This window comes from Salmo trutta, chromosome 28 (assembly GCF_901001165.1).
Source record: "Salmo trutta chromosome 28, fSalTru1.1, whole genome shotgun sequence".
In the NCBI taxonomy this organism is placed as follows: Eukaryota; Metazoa; Chordata; class Actinopteri; order Salmoniformes; family Salmonidae; genus Salmo; species Salmo trutta.
The window spans coordinates 40984175-41000294 of NC_042984.1; the positions used below are offsets into that span (position 1 = coordinate 40984175).

General features: G+C 46.7%; 1 protein-coding gene across 2 annotated transcripts in view; it reads right to left on the minus strand.

Moving 5' to 3' along the window:
- Positions 1-7934: 7934 nt before the first annotated feature.
- sema3h (sema domain, immunoglobulin domain (Ig), short basic domain, secreted, (semaphorin) 3H) overlaps positions 7935-16120 on the minus strand; it is a 31844-nt gene continuing 23658 nt past the window's right edge. Inside the window, exons 10-17 of one of the 2 annotated variants that reach the window (XM_029720078.1) lie at positions 12913-13057; positions 12170-12389; positions 11989-12077; positions 11842-11883; positions 11343-11497; positions 10965-11026; positions 10237-10379; positions 7935-10113 (exon numbers count right to left, since the gene is read on the minus strand). In XM_029720078.1, the coding sequence (XP_029575938.1) occupies positions 9646-10113; positions 10237-10379; positions 10965-11026; positions 11343-11497; positions 11842-11883; positions 11989-12077; positions 12170-12389; positions 12913-13057 (1324 nt within the window). In that variant the 3' untranslated portion in view covers positions 7935-9645. Of the gene's footprint in view, positions 10114-10236; positions 10380-10964; positions 11027-11342; positions 11501-11841; positions 11884-11988; positions 12078-12169; positions 12390-12912; positions 13058-16120 lie in introns of both variants that reach the window. The other variant, XM_029720077.1, reaches the window with a different exon arrangement.

Genomic DNA, 16120 nt, shown 5'->3' on the forward strand with positions numbered 1-16120 from the left:
GTGTTTTGCTTCGGGAGGGTTGTGTGTTTTGCTTCGGGGGGTTGTGTGCTTTGCTTCGGGAGGGTTGTGTGCTTTGCTTCGGGAGGGTTGTGTGTTTTGCTTCGGGAGGGTTATGTGTTTTGCTTTGGGAGGGTTGTGTGTTTTGCTTTGGGAGGGTTGTGTGCTTTGCTTCGGGAGGGTTGTGTGTTTTGCTTCGGGAGGGTTGTGTGCTTTGCTTCGGGAGGGTTGTGTGTTTTGCTTCGGGAGGGTTGTGTGTTTTGCTTCGGGAGGGTTGTGTGCTTTGCTTCGGGAGGGTTGTGTGCTTTGCTTCGGGAGGGTTGTGTGTTTTGCTTCGGGAGGGTTGTGTGCTTTGCTTCGGGAGGGTTGTGTGTTTTGCTTCGGGAGGGTTGTGTGCTTTGCTTCGGGAGGGTTGTGTGTTTTGCTTCGGGAGGGTTGTGTGTTTTGCTTCGGGGGGTTGTGTGCTTTGCTTCGGGAGGGTTGTGTGCTTTGCTTCGGGAGGGTTGTGTGTTTTGCTTCGGGAGGGTTATGTGTTTTGCTTTGGGAGGGTTGTGTGTTTTGCTTTGGGAGGGTTGTGTGCTTTGCTTCGGGAGGGTTGTGTGTTTTGCTTCGGGAGGGTTGTGTGCTTTGCTTCGGGAGGGTTGTGTGTTTTGCTTCGGGAGGGTTGTGTGTTTTGCTTCGGGAGGGTTGTGTGCTTTGCTTCGGGAGGGTTGTGTGCTTTGCTTCGGGAGGGTTGTGTGCTTTGCTTTGGGAGGGTTGTGTGTTTTTCTTTGGGAGGGTTGTGTGCTTTGCTTTGGGAGGGTTGTGTGTTTTGCTTTGGGAGGGTTGTGTGTTTTTCTTTGGGAGGGTTGTGTGTTTTGCTTTGGGAGGGTTGTGTGTTTTTCTTTGGGAGGGTTGTGTGTTTTTTGGGTGGTGGCACAGGGGACTGTAGTGCCTTTTCCCCCTCGTTCTTATGCTCACATTTACATTCACTCTTATTCTTTTCCAACAGTCTTGAAAGAGTTACCACATATGCTGAGTACTTTTCCGTCCCTCTGCGGTCCAACTCATCCCAAACCATCTCAATAGGGTTGAGGTCGGGTGATTGTGGAGGCCAGGTCATCTGATGCAGCACTCCATCACTCTCCTTCTTGGTCAAATAGCCCTTACACAGCCTGGAGGCGTGTTTCGGGTCATTGTCCTGTTGAAAAACAAATGATAGTCCCACTAAGCACAAACCAGATGGGATGGCGTATTGATGCAGAATGCTGTGGTAGCTATGCTGGTTAAGTGTGCCTTGAATTCTAAATAAATCACAGACAGTGTCACCAGCAAAGCACCCCACACCATCACACCTACTCCTCCATGCTTCACGGTAGGAACCACACATGCGGAGATCATCTGTTCACATATTCTGCTTCTCACAAAGGCAGTTGGAACAAAAAATCTCACATTTGGATTTCTACTGGTCAAATGTCCATTGCTCGTGTTTCTTAGCCCAAGCAAGTCTCTTCTTCTTATTGGTGTCTTTTAGTAGTGGTTTCTTTGCAGCAATTCGACCATGAAGGCCTGATTCATGCAGTCTCCTCTGAACAGTTGATGAAATCTGGACCCATACAAATCAGCTGGGCTAGACAATCTGGACCCTCTCTTTCTACAATTATCTACCGCAATTGTTGCAACCCCTATTACTAGCCTATTCAACCTCTCTTTCATATCGTCTGAGATCCCCAAAGATTGGAAAACTGCCGCGGTCATCCCCCTCTTCAAAGGGGGAGACCCTCTAGACCCAAACTGTTACAGACCTATATCTATCCTATCCTGCCTTTCTAAGGTCTTCGAAAGCCAAGTTAACAAACAGATCACTGACCATTTCGAATCCCACCATACCTTCTCCGCTATGCAATCTGGTTTCCGAGCTGGTCATGGGTGCACCTCAGCCCCGCTCAAGGTCCTAAACGACGTCATAACCGCCATCGATAAAAGACAATACTGTGCAGCCGTATTCATCGACCTGGCCAAGGCTTTCGACTCTGTCAATCACCACATTCTTATCAGCAGACTCAACAGCCTTGTTTTCTCAAACGACTACCTCGCCTGGGTCACCAACTACTTCTCAGACAGAGTTCAGTGTGTCAAATCGGAGGGCCTGTTGTCCGGACCTCTGGCAGTCTCTATGGGGGTGCCACAGGGTTCAATTATTGGGAATACTCTTTTCTCTGTGTAAATCAATGATGTTGCTCTTGCTGCTAGTGATTCTCTGACCCACCTCTACGCAGACGACACCATTCTGTATACTTCTGGCCCTTCTTTGGACACTGTGTTAACTAACCTCCAGACGAGCTTCAATGCCATACAACTCTCCTTCCGTGGCCTCCAACTGCTCTTAAATGCAAGTAAAACTAAATGCATGCTCTTCAACCGATCGCACCTGCCCGCTCGTCCAGCATCACTACTCTGAACGGTTCTGACTTAGAATACGTGGACAACTACAAATACCTAGGTGTCTGGTTAGACTGTAAACTCTCCTTCCAGACTCACATTAAGCATCTCCAATCCAAAATTAAATCTAGAATCGGCTTCCTATTTCGCAACAAAGCATCCTTCACTTATGCTGCCAAACATACCCTCGTAAAACTGACTATCCTACCGATCCCTGACTTCGGCGACGTCATTTACAAAATAGCCTCCAACACTCTACTCAGCAAATTGGATTCAGTCTATCACAGTGCCATCTGTTTTGTCCCCAAAGCCCCATATACTACCCACCACTGCGACCTGTATGCTCTCGTTGGCTGGCCCTCGCTTCATATTCGTCGCCAAACCCACTGGCTCCAGGTCATCTATAAGTCTTTGCTAGGTAAAGCCCCACCTTATCTCAGCTCACTGTTCACCATAGCAGCACCCACCCGTAGCACGCGCTCCAGCAAGTATATTTCACTGGTCACCCCCAAAGCCAATTCCTCCTTTGACCGCCTTTCCTTCCAGTTCTCTGCTGCCAATGACTGAAACGAATTTCAAAAATCACTGAAGCTGGAGACTCATATCTCCCTCACAACTTTAAGCATCAGCTGTCAGAGCAGCTCACAGATCATTGCACCTGTACACAGCCCATCTGTAAATAGCCCACCCAACTACCTCATACCCATATTGTTATTTATTTATTTTGCTCCATTGCACCCCAGTATCTCTACTTGCACATTCATCTTCTGCACATCTACCATTCCAGTGTTTAATTGCTAAATTGTAATTACTTCGCCACTACGGCCTATTTATTGCCTTACCTCCCTAATCTTACCTCATTTGCACACACTGTATATAGATTTGTTCTATTGTGTTATTGACTGTACGTTTGTTTATTCCATGTGTAACTCTGTGTTGTTGTTTGTGTCGCACTGCTTTGCTTTATCTTGGCCAGGTTACAGTTGTAAATGAGAACTTGTTCTCAACTGGCCTACCTGGTTAAATAAAGGTGAAAAAAATTAAATAAAATACATAGCACTGGATGGTTTTTGCGACTGCACTTGAATAAACATTCAAAGTTCTTGAAATTTTCTGTATTGACTGGCCTTCATGTCTTAAAGTATTGATGGACTGTCATTTCTTTTTGCTTATTTGAGCTGTTCTTCCCATAATATGGACTTTCACCAAATAGGGATATCTTTTGTATACCACCTCTGTCTTGTCACAACACAACTGATTGGCTCAAACGCATTAAGGACTAAAGAAATTTCACAAATGGACTTTCAATAAGGCACACCTGTTAATTGAAATGCATTCCAGATGACTACCTCATGAAGCTGGTTGAGAGAATGCCAAGAGTGTGCAAAGCTGTCATCAAGGCAAGGGGTGGCTACTTTGAAGAATCTCAATAATAAAAATATTTTTTTATTTGTTTAAATATTTTTGGTTACTACATGATTCCATGTGTGTTGTTTCATAGTTTTGATGTCTTCACGATTATTCTACAATGACATATTGTTTTTATGAAGATTTTACAATATGCACATGAAAATCTGTAGGCAATTGGATGGAAACCTAGCTATAGACACCCTAAAGACTCTGGCAAGTGTGCTAGTTCAGTGGCACTTGGATTCTTCCTGCACATCATGGTTGACCAGTAGCCCCAAACATCTAAAGATTGGAACTGCCAAGACTCATCCTAGAGCTGGCCGCCCGGCCAAACTGAGGAATCGGGGGAGAAGGGCCTTGGTCAGGGAGGTGACCAAGAGCCCGATGGTCACTCTGACAGAGCTCCAGAGTTCCTCTGTGAAGATGGGAGAACATTCCAGGAGGACAACCATCTCTGCAGCACACCACCAATCAAGCAGTTATGGTAGAGTTTCCAGGTGGAAGCCACTCCTCAGTAAAAGGCACATGACAGCCCGCTTGGAGTTTGCCAAAAGGCACCTAAAGGACTCTCAGACCATGAGAAATGAGATTCTCTGGTCTGATGAAACCAAGATTGAACTCTTTGGCCTGAATTCCAAGTGTCATGTCTGGAGGAAACCAGGCACCACTCATCACCTGACCTGAAAGATGAACGGAGCAAAGTACAGAGAGATCCCCTGCTCCATAGCACTCAGGACCTCACACTTGGGGTGAAGGTTCACCTTCCAACAGGACACTGCCCAAAACACACAACAAAGACAACACAGGAGTGGCTTCGGGACAAGTCTCTGAATGTCCTTGAGTGGCCCAGCCAGAGCCCGAACTTGAACCCGATCAAACATCTCTGGAGAGACCTGACAATAGCTGTGCAGCGACGCTCCCCATCCAACCTGACAGAGCTTGATAGGATCTGCAGAGAAGAATGAGAGAAACTACGCAAATACAGGTGTGCCAGTCTTGTAGCGTCATACCCAAGAAGACTCGAGGTTGTAATCGCTGCCAAAGGTGCTTCAATAAAGTACTGAGTAATGGGACTGAATACTTATGTAATTGTGATAATCCAGTTTTCAATTTTTTCTACATTTGCTAAATTTAAAAAATAAAACTGGTTTAGCTTTGTCCTTATGGGGTATTGTGTGTAGATTGATGAGGGGGGAAATGATTTAGCCCGTAACGTAACAAAATGTGGAAAATGTGAAGGGGTTTGAATACTTTCCGAATGCACTGTAAGTTACCAGCCAAACAAGCTTGAAAGAATTTTACTTAAACTCCCCCCTCATACTCATCTGGAGGTAGAGCATTTTTCTGTCTCTATCTATGTCGTTGTATATGTATTTATGTTTTGAAAAAAGTCCCAGACTTTATTGTGCAATCCCTGTCACTTCAAAAATACTTTGTGTAAATATGTCTTTTTTTTTACTGACAAATAATATCTATCAATCCAAACTGTGCCGTGGCCAATTGATGGAAGGAAAGAGACGTCTGTTAAAAACACCAAAAAGTTTCATGACATTCAGAGATCGTCAAGCCTTCAACACTGGGTAAGCCAATAAGATAGGGAGGGGTGTATTTTCTGTTTGTCGAGGTTGATGTAGTCTATTTATTGTGGTGTTTGAAAACACAAACCATGATATTGAAGTGCCCGAAGTCGGTATGCTTTGTTTATTGGTTGTGTGGTGCATTGGCACAGAAACCTGTTGGTGAAAAAATATAAATGGCGTCAAAATGTTTGATAATCCAATTTCCCTCCAGCTGATCATTGTCTGCAGCTCTGATTGTAGTGTAATGAAACAGGCAGGGAGAGGGAGCTCGTCTGTGGTGGTCGGCGAACCCTCAACCTTCTGGCCCGTAGCCCTGCATGGTGACATCAACTGTGCCACGAAGCATGCTGAAGTGGTAAAATAGACATCCACGTTTATAAACGCAGGGTCGCTACGCTTATTGTTATTTGTGGTCGTAAACGTTATTTTGAGTTAATTCTATTTTTATTTCACCTTTATTTAACCAGGTACGCTAGTTGAGAACAAGTCCTTTATTTAACCAGGTAGGCTAGTTGAGAACAAGTCCTTTATTTAACCAGGTACGCTAGTTGAGAACAAGTCCTTTATTTAACCAGGTACGCTAGTTGAGAACAAGTCCTTTATTTAACCAGGTAGGCCAGTTGAGAACAAGTCCTTTATTTAACCAGGTAGGCCAGTTGAGAACAAGTCCTTTATTTAACCAGGTACGCTAGTTGAGAACAAGTCCTTTATTTAACCAGGTACGCTAGTTGAGAACAAGTCCTTTATTTAACCAGGTACGCTAGTTGAGAACAAGTTCTCATTTACAACTGCGACCTGACCAAGATAAAGCAAAGCAGTGCGACAGAAACAACAACACAGTTACACATGGAATAAACAAGCGTACAGTCAATAACACAATAGAAAAAAAGAAAGTCTATATACAGTGTGTGCAAATGGCATGAGGAGGTATGGCAATAAATAGGCCATAGTAGCAAGTAATTACAATTTAGCAGATTAACACTGGAGTGATAAATGAGCAGATGATGATGTGCAAGTAGTGATACTGGTGTGCAAAAGAGCAGAAAAGAAAATAAAAACAGTATGGGGATGAGGTAGGTAGCTTGGAGGGGCTATTTACAGATGGACTATGTAGAGCTGCAGTGATCGGTTAGCTGCTCAGATAGCTGATGTTTAAAGTTAGTGAGGGAAATATAAGTCTCCAGCTTCAGCGATTTTTGCATTTCGTTCCAGTCATTGGCAGCAGAGAACTGGAAGGAAAGGCGGCCAAAGTAGGTGTTGGCTTTGGGGATGACCAGTGAGATATACCTGCTGGAGCGCGTGCTATGGGTGGGTGTTGTTATCGTGACCAGTGAGCTGAAATAAGGCAGAGCTTTACCTAGCATAGACTTATAGATGACCTGGAGCCAGTGGGACTGGCGACGAATATGTAGCGAGGGCCAGCCGACTAGAGCATACAGGTCGCATTGGTAGGTGGTATAAGGCGCTTTGGTAACAAAACGGATGGCACTGTGAAAAACTGCATCCAGTTTGCTGAGTAGAGTATTGGAAGCTATTTTGTAGCTTCTTTTGACATCGCAGAAGTCGAAGATCGGTAGGACAGTCAGTTTTACTAGGTTAAGTTTGGCAGCGTGAGTGAAGGAGGCTTTGTTGCGAAATAGGCCGATTCCAGATTTGATTTTTGATTGGAGATGTTTAATATGAGTCTGGAAGGAGAGTTTACAGTGTAACCAGACACCTAGGTATTTGTAGTTGTCAACATATTCTAAGTCAGAACCGTCCAGAGTAGTGATGCAGGACAGGCAGGCGGTGCGGGCAGTGAACGGTTGAAAAGCATGCATTTGGTTTTACTAGCGTTTAAGAGCAGTTGGAGGCCATGGAAGGAGAGTTGTATGGCATTGAAGCTCGTTTGGAGGTTTGTTAACAGTGTCCAAAGAAGGGCCAGATGTATACAGAATGGTGTCGTCTGTGTAGAGGTGGATCAGGGAATCACCCGCAGCAAGAGCGACATCATTACTAATTCTACGAGGGAGAGGGTGTTCAATTTATTTTGCAGTGCAAGGGGAGGGTCATGTGAAAATATTTTTAACTTTGGGGGGGGGGGGAGAGAGCATTATTTATTTTGAGTTGAACCAGCCCTCAGTCAATTTTGATCTGTCCCTTATGAGCTTTGCTTCAGTGGCTGCACCTGTACCCGAGTTCTCCATGTACTTATCTCTCTTCCCCACAGAGGGAGACAGAGACCATTGCCCTTCACTTCTGATGTCACAGAGCTTTTTGCCACATGGCCAAGAGTGTGTCAGCTGTGCTGTGAGAGCCCCACCCATGCCCCTCTCTGCTACAATCTTGTGATGTTCAAGATGGGAGAAACATAGCAGATATGCAGACTATCCCTGGGGATATCTGTCTGCACAGCTAGAACCTTAAGCTACAAGCACTAACTCGTAGGGCCCAAGGACTGAGGTAATTCTTCTCACAAAAAAAGTATTTTGTTTTCTATAGTGTCACAATACTTGTGTTCAAATACTGAGCCAACAGCCAACATTGTAAATTGTATGTTAATTTGTTTATTTGTTTAGAGGACACCAGTACCTTGACAAACACGCAACAATATACATACCATATGTTTAAACGCTATCTCACTACCCTTTAGATGAAGTCCTAGTTGGACGTGAGGAGACCTGAAGGCTCTGAAGCGTGTTATGTTTCTGTGCTACTCCGGAGAGAGCAGCTTACAGAAGGCAAACGTGACGAAGAGGACGTTCAGCCACATCTGAACCATGGTGATTGAGATCCCGCCTGAACATAACCACCTCTGCCTCCATCCCAACGGCACAATGCACTGAGCATGTTTTTATGTGCGGTTTCCTTTTTTTCAGTTCAGACCCGACGGGATATCCTGTTAGTCAGAACCACTTGGCTATTTCATTGTTTCTATATACTCATTCATGTTTGCGTTTTTTTTTCTCCCGCAGGCTAATGTCGAATGAATTCTTTTTGAATTGGAAGATATTGAATGAGGAAATGTGGGTTGTTGACGATGGATTACATCTTCCAGATCTATCATGTTTCCACACGCTGTGTTAGTGTGGGTGTGCGTATCCATGTGTGCGTCTTATTGACGATGGACAAGCTTCCTATACCACAAAAAAGGGAAAGTAAGAAAACATACTGCCAAAATTGTGTATCTGCACTGTGTGTCTCCTTAACTTGGGAGAGATCAATTGAAAACATTTTATTTCCATTTGCAAAGAAATATTGGCACAGAGACGTAAATATAGGCTACAGAGTGAAATAAAAAAGCGCATATAATGAATGAAGGGAGGATCTGAACAAGGTCTTTGAGGAAATCATAAACATTACATGTTTCATTTTAAAATACTTTCTTTATGGATTCCATCATACTTTATGGTAGGGAATAAAACACACACACACACACTAACGAGGACCTTGCTCAGTATTGGTTTCGTCTTTTATGTGGTAAAAGAAGTCTGGCCACATTTAAAAAGCCTCTCTGCTTTTATGCAGCTGCTCCAGAGCTCGAGACGAACGTTTATTTTTCTACAGCATTAAAAGTGCTTTAGCTTTGCTGCATTTCATTTTGGCAGATTTGCTGGTTTGACTCTGAGTTTCCCCTTTTCATTTCTCTGTGCGCTAATGTCAAACACACCCGGCATCAATGAGGCCAGTTGTGAGGAGTCAAGCTTGAGTTGAAAGCCTAATGAACACCACAGAGCTTTTACTAAATACAACTGACCTCATACAACTACTGAAACTAACCGTTTGATTCAAAACAGAAATAAATATCACACACAAAGTTAAATAAGGAAAATGGAGCAATTGTTTTTTTTTTTTTTTTTACATCAAAGACAAATCACACATTTTTTTTTACCTCGAAGACACTTAAGTCTCTCTCACATGCTTGTGTCCTTTTGACTCCCTCTCTGTCTTTCATTAGGACAGATCCTAGCTTCACCTTCAGGGCCTTTTTTTTCCTGTTTTATGAGACACCACATTCTTCCAGGTCCTCTTCGCGCCTTAATATATTCTTTACCAGTCTCTTGGACATGCTGTGCATCCTTCATCCAACACGCTACGCAAACACATTCACCCTTCTGAGTCCAGCCCACACTGAGCCTCCTATGTCCCCATTCTACATGAATATGAGTTTTTGTAAATGTGTATGTGTGTTTGTGAGAGTGAGACAGTGTTTTGAGAGCGTAAGTCAGGAGAAAGCACATTGTGCGCAGTGGAGCATCTAAGAGCTTCGTGGAGACCTCTGCTTGGGTTTGCTCCTGCTCTTCCTCCCGCCTCCTCTTCCACCTCCTCCTCCACCACCTCCTCCTCGGCCTCCATGTTTGTGCCTCTCGCCCCTGGGGCCGTCCCCTGTCTTGTGGTCACTGTCCTTGGTCTGATCCTGGTCGCGGTTGCGTCGTCGTCGGAAGCCCAGCCTCTGACAGTGCTGCTCCAGGCTGCTGGGGTGGATGAGGGCCATGACGTCCTGGTACCAGGGCTGGGAGGCGTCTGGGCTGGAGTTGGGGTTGCGATTGCTGGTGGACCAGGAGAGGGCACGGGGTGGGCTCCACACACTCAGATGCACAGTGACGGCGGTCCAGTGGAAGCCGTGCTCCTCCAGTTGACAGTGGTACACACCAGAGTGACCCGTCTCGGCCCGACTGATCAGAACACCTCTCTCTGTCACCACCAGCTGCTCTCCTGACTGCAACTGCAACACAGAGAGGAGTGTGAGTGTTTAGACCTGTGTGTGGATGTGTGCATATGTGTGTGCATACGTGTGTGTGCATATGTGTGTGTGCACGCGTGTAATTGCCTGTGTGTCAGTATGCACCTGATTCAGCTCAGGGCTGTTCTCTCCTGCCTGTTTGTACCAGGTCACGGCTGCATGTCTGGATTTGGGCAGGCACTCCAGGTATGTGCTGTTACCCTCTGCAACCATCATCATCCTCTGTTCTGCTTTCACCTGCAGACCGGCTGAATAGAGACAGAGAAAAATGTCACAATGTCTACTATACACAGAGTATACAAAACATGCTCTTTCCATGACATAGACTGACCAGGTGAAAGCTATGATCCCTTATTGATGTCACTTGTTAAATCCACTTCAGTCAGTGTAGATGAAGGGGAGGAGACTGGTTAAAGAAGGATTTTGGAGCCTTGAGACAATTGAGACATGGATTGTGTATGTCGGCCATTCATAGGGTGAATGGGATTAGACAAAATAAGTGCCTTTGAACGGGGTGTGGTAGTAGGTGCCAGGCGCACCGGTTTGTTTCAAGAACTGCAAAGCTGTTGGCTCAAGAATGGTCCACCCCCTAAAAAACATCAAGCCAACTAGACACAACTGTGGGAAGCATTGAAGTCAACATGGGCCAGCATCCCTGTGGAACACATTCGACGCCTTGTAGTCCCTGCCCCGACGAATTAAGGCCGTTCCGAGGGCAAAAGGGGAGGGGAGGTATTAGGAAGGTGTTCCTAATGTTTGGTGTACTCAGTGTATATAGAAACCTAAGCTAGTGTACGTCTGTGAGAGTGCGGCTCTGGACAGTCCCTCCTCACCTCCTTGTTTGACACACTGGGTCAGAGGATCCTCCTCGTCACCAACCTGACGAGCATTCCTCCTTCAGAGAGAAGAAATCCAAAAAAGACATGTTAGATAAGAGTATGTACTAAATGTGAGTATTCATGTTCACATGCCTATGTGGATATGAGTAGGGCAGGCTTATAGCTACATGTGTTGGATGAGTGAGTACTGGGTATATGAACGTAAGCTGGCATGTCATAGACTTAAAAAGAACATAACTTGAATTTTCACTCCATTTAAACTCCGTGTTTAGTTTATAACGCCATGTTTAGTAATATAACTGTGGGAAGTGCTAGCTATACAACATATGTGTTGGCTCATAAATGGGTTAAGTGTGTGCTGAGCGGGTCCACCTGCGTGCGATGGGCATGAAGGGGCTGCAGGCGTGTCCGTCCCAGGTGCAGTAGGGATCTCTGGCCAGGCAGCACTCAGCGCAGGCCTGGCCGTACAACTCACACTGGAACAGAGCCAACTGGGCCACACCCTCTGCAGAACCCACAAACAGCCACTGCTGTAGCCACGCACGCACGCACGCACGCACAAAGAACACAGAGAAGAAAGACATTCAGATCATTCCAACGTGGCTCAGAGAGCAGCAGCCACAACCATCGGTTGTGTGAGGAATTCATGCCGTCGCTGATTCACACTTTTAACGTTCACATAAGACTGAGACTGCCTGCTACAGAGCATGTTTACTGGTGTGTATGTAGATTCCCTATCTCAGTGTGAGCCAGGCCTCATCCTCGGCGGTTACCATAGCAACTGGGTGATGAAGCTCTCCTTGTCGATATAAGGTGGAGAGATGACTGTGTGTGTGTGTGTGTGTGGGGGGGGGGGGGGTGTCATTATTACCTTTTTCTTGGACAGTGTCATGGTAGTCACAGGTGACTTGTGCTGTGGGGGGGAGAGGGGAAAATATGTTAGAGTAAAACCGAGGACAGTACACACAACAGATACTTTTGTATCCTTTTTCTTTTACGTAAGGTTACAGCGTTGTACCTGGAAAACCTGTAGCTGCTCCAGGGTGACCTCCTGAGGGACGCCGTGTTCTTTAGGGAGGTGGATAGACTTCAGCACCTGGCCTGAGTCTGCAACACAGAGGACACTCCTGCTTGTAATGTACTCAAACACACACACAAGCACACACACTCGCAAAACCTCTTCCCGCACACGCACGCACCTGTGCCGATGAACAGGACGTCATGCTGTCCGTCCACTGCCTCTACTCGTTCCACCAGCAGTCGGCTGAACTTGTAGTGCACTCCCACCCTGACCAACAAGGGGCGTCCTCCCAGCGGAAGCACCGCCTCCTGCAGCAGAGGGTGTGTACGACTGAAGAAGATGACGTCATCGGGGTACTGCCGGGTAGAGCTGTAGCTACCGTATGTGCTGCTGGGACACTGGAGGGAGAGAGAGAGATGTATTGGCCGTCATCGGGGTACTGCCGGGTAGAGCTGTAGCTACCGTATGTGCTGCTGGGACACTGGAGGGAGAGAGAGAGATGTATTGGCCGTCATCGGGGTACTGCCGGGTAGAGCTGTAGCTACCGTATGTGCTGCTGGGACACTGGAGGGAGAGAGAGAGATGTATTGGCCGTCATCAGGGTACTGCCGGGTAGAGCTGTAGCTACCGTATGTGCTGCTGGGACACTGGAGGGAGAGTTGTATTGGCATCAAGCATTCAAAGACATGGATGGAGTCGGACATAATATGGTTAATGTTGGGTTTCAGTTAAGGTTGAGAAGAAAATTGTTGGCCCATTGTACTAGAGTTGTTGTTGAGCTAGAGTTGGGTCAAAGACAGTGCTTGCATTGCTTTTATTGGCAGAGAACCTCGTCCTCAGTACATTTAGTATTACATGATGAATCAGAATATGGTGAGTAATGATGGACGGGGAATGACAACTCATTAGAAGGGAACTTACTGTGCCAGGTCTTGGGTAGGGGATCTTTCCTGTGTACTCGGCCCACTTGTACTGTGGTCCCTCCTTGTGGTAGAAGTTTCCTTTGTATGCCCGGACCACGTCCTGCATTCGGTACACACACACCGCTGAGCCATTCAGAATGTCACTGTGGGGAAGGGAAGGTTATTGCCTGTCAATCAACTGTAAAACACAATGAAACTCACACAGCCAGTCTGTTATGTGTCTGCTATCATCTGTTACTACAGACAGTACTGTCTGTTGTCTGTATGTCACACAGCAAATTATCTAGTGTTAAATCAACACTGAGAGTGTTACATTTAACACTGGTCCAGTGTCTATTAGGGTCCACACTTTTCAGTGTCAAATTAACACAGTACTTAGTGTAAAGCCTTATTTGCATACTTCCCAGTGTGCCTTTCGAGTGAATTGTAGAGTTACCACCCATGACTGTATTTGTTAGTGACAGAGACATGGTTGTTGCATTCATCCATTTTCTGTCCTGTGGCCTTCACCAAGTGAGATCCTAAGCGAATCTGTTTTAATAAATGTTTTCTTATTTAAGAGAATACAATACATATTTCAAAAGGTCTTATTTTGAGGGCCCAGTTTTACCCTAATACAGTGGCCTAAAACTCCTGGTTTACAGGCCACCTCAGGCCTACAAGTCACATTATGCTGGCTTGCAAAGTGATGTGTAATTCCTATTGGAATCAAGTCAGAGTGGCTATATCCAACAATTAGCATTGTTATTCATCAGCAACCTGCATTCAGAATGACTGCCAGGTTGTGAAGACTAAGATATGAGACTACCTAAATCATCTAAACTGGAACAACCATTTCAGTAACGGGTGCAATAAGTCCAAGTAACAGATTGGACTATCTTATGAAAAATGTATGTTATTTATATTGAATGCCATAATATGAATTAATCAATCAATGTACATGCAAAAACATAGATATTGAAACAAACAATTACAAAAAAATTAACCAGCTATAGAGCATGCTGCGAAATATGATAATTTATATGATAATTTTGGGCGTGGCTTTGGTTTAACACTGGTTATTAACACCAACACTGGGCTTATTTTACACCAGTTAGTGTTCATTTAACACTTCCATAGGTCATTTAAAACCTGAATCAACACAAGAAATGTTACACTGAAAAATCAACAGTAGGTAACACCGGCCAATTTGCTGTGCATCAGTATACTGATGGGGAGTATGTCAAAGCTTGTCTCAACCCTGATTCCGGATTAGATCAGTCTTCACTGAAGCCAATGATTATCATCAGGATGCTCCCATACCACCATCAATCATACTACCATCCGCAGTGAAATATAGTGTCACAGATTCCATGATTGCAGATTTCTAAATGCATATTTTACAAGTGAAACCCCTCCCTGATACGGTCAACCCCAGAGCCATCTCCACCACATGGCCCTTAGCCCACATGCTACCAGAGCCTGGTTTACTGGGCTATTCCCAGAACCTCTCTGAACCTCCACACTAATCACACAACCCAGAGAGAATGTGCCATTGCAGACAATCCACTTTCTCTCTCTCTCTTTGTCACACACACACACACACACACAAATTACGCAGCGCCCCCCCCCCCTTGGGCCAATCAGACAATTTTGTAAATTACAGATCTCTATGTCAAGACACATCATTCACCCAAGTTTCATCAAAATCGGGCAAGGTGTGTCTAAGATATCAACATAACCTGAAAGGCCGCTCAGCAAGGAAGAAGCCACTGCTCCAAAACCGCCATAAAAAAGCCAGCCTACGGTTTGCAACTGCACATGGGGACAAAGATCGTACTTTTTGGAGAAATGTCCTCTGGTCTGATGAAACAAAAATAGAACTGTTTGGCCATAAGGACCATCGTTATGTTTGGAGGAAAAAGGGGGAGGTTTGTAAGCCGAGGAACACCATCCCAACCATGAAGCACGGGGGTGGGAGCCTCATGTTGTGGGGGTGCTTTGCTACAGGAGGGACTGGTGCACTTCACAAAATAGATGGCATCATGAGGAAAGAAAATGATGTGGATATATTGAAGCAACATCTCAAGACATCGGTCAGGAAGTTAAATCTTGGTTGAAAATGGGTCTTCCAAATGGACAATGACCCCAAGCATACTTCCAAAGTTGTGGCAAAATGGCTTAAGGACAACAAAGTCAAGGTATTGGAGTGCCATGCGAGGGTAGGCATCGAGCCAGGACGGGTTGTGCCAGCTCAGCGCGTCTGGTCTCCAGTGCACCTTTTCGGGCCAGGGTATCCTGCACCGGCTCTGTGCACTGTGTCTCCAGGGCGCTGGGAGGGTCCAGTTCGCCCAATGCCTGCTCTCCGCCCGTGCCGGGCCAAAGTGGGCATTCAGCCTGGAGTGTGGGTAAAGAGCATCCGTACCAGAACTCCAGTGCTCCCCCACAGCCCGGTTTATCCTGTGCCACCTCCTTGGACCAGGCCTCCAGTTGATCTCTCCAGCCTGGTCCGTCCTGTGCCACCTCCTCGGACCAGGCCTCCAGTGGGTCTCCCCATCCTGGTTAAGCCTGTGCCTCCTCCTCGGACCAGGCCTCCAGTGGGTCTCCCCATCCTGGTCCGTCCTGTGCCGCCTCCTAGGACTAGGCCTCCAGTGGGTCTCGCCAGTCCGGAGCCGCCAGAGCCGCCCGCCTGTCCGGAGCCGCCAGAGCCGCCTGCCTGTCCAGAGCAGTCAGAGCCGCCCGCCAGCCCGGTGAGTCCTGTGCCTACGCCTAGGGCCAGGCCTCTTACATGTCTCCTCAGCCTGGTGAATCCTGGGTCAGTGCCGCCGGAGCCACCAGGGACGCCCGCGAGCCGGGCGCAACCAGGGTCGCCCACCAGCCAGGCGCAGCCATCGCCGCCCGCCAGCCGGGCGCAACCATCGCCGCCCGCCAGCCGGGCGCAGCCATTGCCGCCCGCCAGCCGGGCGCAACCATCGCCGCCCGCTAGCCGGGCGCTGCCATCGCCGCCCGCCAGCTGGGCGCAACCAGGGTCGCCCGCCAGCCAGGCGCAACCATCACCGCCCGCCAGCCGGGCGCAGTCAGGGTCGCCCACCAGACCTTCGGCGCGGCCAGGTGTGCCACCTGGATATTAGGTTATTAAATTATTGCATCTGTGCTCCTAGAGTGTGCGGCTCAACTTATTACGTGACCCGTTAAGCACATTTTTACACCTGAATTTATTTAGGCTT